We start from the raw sequence: 4,869 nt of genomic DNA, 5'->3' as shown, positions 1-4,869 counted from the left end.
TTTTTTTTTTTTTTTTTTTAATTTAATTTATTTGGAAAAAAAAAAAAAAAAACAATAAATATGAAAATAGTATATAATTGTAAAAAACTATATGAATATTTACTTTAGCACACAATTTGTATTTGATTTCCCTTTTTATGGATAATAATATTTATCATTTCTATATAATTAATTCTTCTTTTTTTTTTTTTTTTTTTTTTTTCATTTAATATTTTAGATTTAAATATCATACACACTTTATATATAATACATTTTTTTTTTTTTTTTATAATTACATTTTATATTATATAATTTCCCATTCATAAAGTTTATATATATATATATATATATATATATAAGAAAAAAAAAAAATATATATTTAATCCATTTAAATTCATACAATTACACCTTTTACTATGTATAATATATAGCACTTGAGGAAAATATAACTGGCAATAAATATATGGATAAAAAATATATATGATAATTCCGCCTTAAAATTAACGTTTAATGTACAACAATAAAGATCAATATTATATATTTCATATTTACTGAATTGATGAAAATCAAAAAAAAAATTATATATAACAAAGAGTTTTGGTGTATATATTCTTTTTTAATTTTATGTAACACTATCTTTATGAATTAAAAAAGAAAAAAAAAAAAAATTAATTCTATATATTTACAGTACTATTATTTATTATAACACTGGAAATGAAAAGATAAATCAATTTCTGAGTTGTCATATATTTAAGATGGTAAATTTACAAAAATCTAGTGTTTCGAATAACGAACTCTCATATGATCCTATTAACAGAAATAAATATGAAGCTTGTACAAAAGTATACAATTATAAATTGTCTGACTTAACTACACACGGAAAACATGAGAACTTGGATGATTTAATACAGAATAGAACTAACGATATATATAATAATGATGATAGTTTTGTACCTTATAGTGACTTAAATATCAATAAAAATTTCATAAATACAAAATATAATAATAATAATAATAATAATAATAATAATAATAATAATAATAGTAATAGTAATAAAGAATGTGATAATAATAAAATGAAACAACATAAACCTTTTAGAAGTAATTCATGTAACCGTATTAATTATAACAACAATAAAATATATATACATGAATCTACTAATAAATCGAATTTAGGACAAAATGAGAGATATATGATTAATAATAATTGTGACCAAAGTGAAATGTATGCACAAGGTGATGTAAATAATAATAAATTTAATAGTGATATGTCATTTCGTAAAAACACTCAACTAGCCAATAATTCTGATGTATATGATAAGAAGTGTGATGAAGAATCGAATTATAACCATAACAATAACAATAATAATAATGTTGATAATGTAAATTTTTATTATAATTATGATAATACTAATAAAAATAATATGAACACTGATATTTATAACACATATAATAATTGTAATGATTCAACACATAGCAGTTATAATTATAATCATGATAATAATAATAATAATATTAATAATAATAATAATAATGATTATAAGATAGAAGCGAAGACTTACAACCATATCAATAATATGTCCGAAAATGATCATATAATAAATAATAATAGTGAGTTGTCCCACAATCCTAAGAATAATATACCAAATTTAAATTATCCAATAAATATGGAAAATAATAATGTTGAGCATGGTGATGAATATAAGACGGAAAATAATTTTAATTATGTGTCACATAATAATGTAATAAGAAAAATTTTAGAAAATGGTCATGAAAACTATAATCATAATAATAATGTGAATAATGTAAAAAATGATAACATACATAATAATAGTAATATTAATAGTTATAATATTTATCCTCATTCTGATATATTATCTGTCGCACATGATGAATTTACGCACTCTAGTGCTTCGATAAATAGAGAAAAAAATATGAAACATACAATTATATTTGATTATGTAGAAAATGAAAAAGATAAAAATATAAATAAAGAAAAAAATAAAAAACAAGTGAATACATTTGTTCCCAAATATAATAACCTTTCACCTAAAGAAATTCATTATAATTCTTTATGTGGTAATGATAACATAACAATTTTAGAAGCTAACAAAATTAAATTAGATCTCAATAAATTATCAGAAGAAGATAAAAGAAAAAAAAATAATGAATTACCTGATCAGTATCCATTTCATTTATGTAATGAATTTAAAAATGACATGCAATCTAAAAATAAACCTACATATGTAGAAAAAATATACCCAACAAATTATCATTATATAAATAACTATAATAAAAATAATGAAGACATATCTATTGAACAGAGAAGATATAATATGAATTCTAGTCATATATTTGATTATTGTTTGGATACAAACGAAAAAAAATTAGAGAAAAATTCTATTGAAAAAAAAAAAATATGTATATATGAAATAAAAAAACCTGAACAAAATAGTATGGATATAGAAAAAGAACAAAAACGAAAAATAAATCCAATGTATAGTGATTTGTTCGGAAGGAAAACACCTGATGTTAATGAAAATATAACGTATGAAAAAATTATACCCACAACTATTAATAGTAATTGGATATATTGTCCTATAGATGGAAGGAAATATTCTGATGGATTATATTACAAATCATCAGATAATTTAGAAAATAATAAAAAGGAAAATTTCCATAGAAAATCATTTTTTAAACACGACGGATATGATAATACAAAACGTCTTCAAGATGCTATAAAAAGAGGATCAAAAGTTTCTTTACAAGCGCATTTACAATCAGCTTTACAAAATGATATGACTACATATATACCTACAGATTATCATAATGTAGAAGCAATATATTTATCTTTAAGCAATTTAAAAGATTCAGTAACAGATGAACAAATAAAAAAACTTATCAAAAATAGTGGTGCACATATAGTTAGCTATATACCTGAATATGATTTGTTTAGTAACAGAAGAAAAAGCAATGCCAAATTATGTATAAGATATAATATGGGAAATAATGGATTAAATTTATTATTAAATATGTTCGAACAAGTGGATATTAAAGTTCATATAATATAATAAGAAAAAGAAGAAAGATACAAATGAATAAATAAATATAAATATAAATACATATATATATATATATATATATATATATATATATATATATATATATTATATTTTAATGATGTTCTTTGTTTATATTTAATATTCTTTTTTTTTATTTTATATTATTTTTTTGTTTAAAAGAATTATCATTTTATTTATTTATTTTATTTTTTTTTTTTGGTGATTATATTACCGATGTAAATATTAATACCTATTATTTTGTATTAATTCCAATTAATGTGTATACATATTATTTTTTTCTTATTTTAAGCAAAAAATTTGAAATATAAAGTCCAAATTTAAAGTTAATTTCGTTATATTGTTTTTATTTTTTTTATTTTATTATTTTATTATTTTTTTTTTTTTTTTCCCACACGTGAAATATATATATATATATATATATTTATATAAATTTATATATGTACAAATATGTAAAAGAAAAAAAAAAAAAAATTCACATCTATAAAAACAAAAATAAAAAGTATATTAATTAAACATAAAAGAAGGTATTATGAACATTTATATTTCCTCCTCCCTTTAATTATGCTCTTTTTCTTTCTACCTCTAATTTTTATCTGGAAAAAAACGTAATGATAAAAGCAAATAATAATTATACATATAAAAATACATAAATAAATAAATATATATATATATATATATATACACATATATATTCTTTTCACTGAAGGAAAAAATGTTTTCAATTGGGTTGTACTACTGCTTTCACCATAAAAAAAAAAAGAAATATGTTCATAGACAAATTTTTTTTTTTTATAAATGTACTTACCTTTTTTTTTTTTTTTTTTCTTTTTAATTTTTTAACCACATGTACAATTTTGGTTTCCATGTGATTTTCTTTTTCTAAAGAATAATCATTTTCATTCAAGGACATTTTCTGAAACTATTCGAATATTAATAAATAAATAAATATATAAATAAATAAACATATATATATATATATATATATACATATTGGAAAGATATATACATAACATTTATAATATATTTAGCATATCAAAAACATGGGAACAATATATGCACAAAAATATTTATATAGGACATATATTCAAACAAAATATTTACATATATATATACAATATATATGCTTACACTCATTAGGTTTTCCTCAAACGCCTTGTCAAAAAAATTTGATTCTTTATTAATTAGACGCCACTATTAAAGAAAAAATAAAAAAAAACATATATATATATATATATATATATATATATATATTAATATAACATAGTATGAATCTTAATTATTTTTCTTTTCATTCTTATTATTAATATGTATTCGTAATAATAAAAACAAAATATATTAATATTTTGGAATAGTATAATTATTTTATTTTGTTAGTACTTTTAGGGATGGCTTATTGTTTAATTTTATTTTTGCAACATTTTGATAAATCTTTTTTTTTTTGTTACTACTTTTACCCATTTGTATATCTATACATTAAGATTTTATATTATTATATTTTACTTTAATATTTTTTTTATTTTGTTTCAAAATTTTTCAATTTTATTATTATTTTATTTTTATTTTTTTTTTTTTTTTCTCTCCTTTTATAATAAAAAAAATATATTTTTTTTAATTTAAAAAAAGGGAAAATTCAATGTTTCTATAATATATTACACTTTTTTTTTTTTTTTTTTTAATATTTTATTAAATATTAAATGTTTATTCTTTTCTTTTCTTTTTTTTTTTTGTAGTTCACATATATAAATTTTTTTCATATAAAATATTATATAAAAATAGGAAATTGTTCTGTTATACATATATTTATATA

At 18.0% G+C, this 4,869-nt stretch overlaps 2 protein-coding genes across 2 annotated transcripts; one reads left to right on the top strand and one right to left on the bottom strand.

The window, feature by feature from the left end:
* Window positions 1-734: 734 nt before the first annotated feature.
* On the top strand, window positions 735-3,050 carry PRSY57_0521200 (hypothetical protein; the record flags this gene model as incomplete). The annotated part of the gene is made up of 1 exon (XM_012906280.2): window positions 735-3,050. One exon carries the CDS (start codon window positions 735-737, stop codon window positions 3,048-3,050), a length of 2,316 nt encoding a protein of 771 aa, XP_012761734.2.
* Window positions 3,051-3,589: 539 nt separating this feature from the next.
* PRSY57_0521100 (hypothetical protein) lies at window positions 3,590-4,520 on the bottom strand (the record flags this gene model as incomplete). The annotated part of the gene is made up of 4 exons (XM_012906279.1): window positions 3,590-3,655; window positions 3,868-3,981; window positions 4,191-4,253; window positions 4,440-4,520. The coding sequence occupies 4 exons, from the start codon at window positions 4,518-4,520 to the stop codon at window positions 3,590-3,592; spliced, it is 324 nt and encodes a 107-aa protein (XP_012761733.1).
* Window positions 4,521-4,869: the final 349 nt, after the last annotated feature.

This window comes from Plasmodium reichenowi, chromosome 5 (assembly GCF_001601855.1).
Source record: "Plasmodium reichenowi strain SY57 chromosome 5, whole genome shotgun sequence".
Lineage (NCBI taxonomy): Eukaryota > Apicomplexa > Aconoidasida > Haemosporida > Plasmodiidae > Plasmodium > Plasmodium reichenowi.
This window is presented reverse-complemented; position numbering and strand designations above follow the sequence as displayed.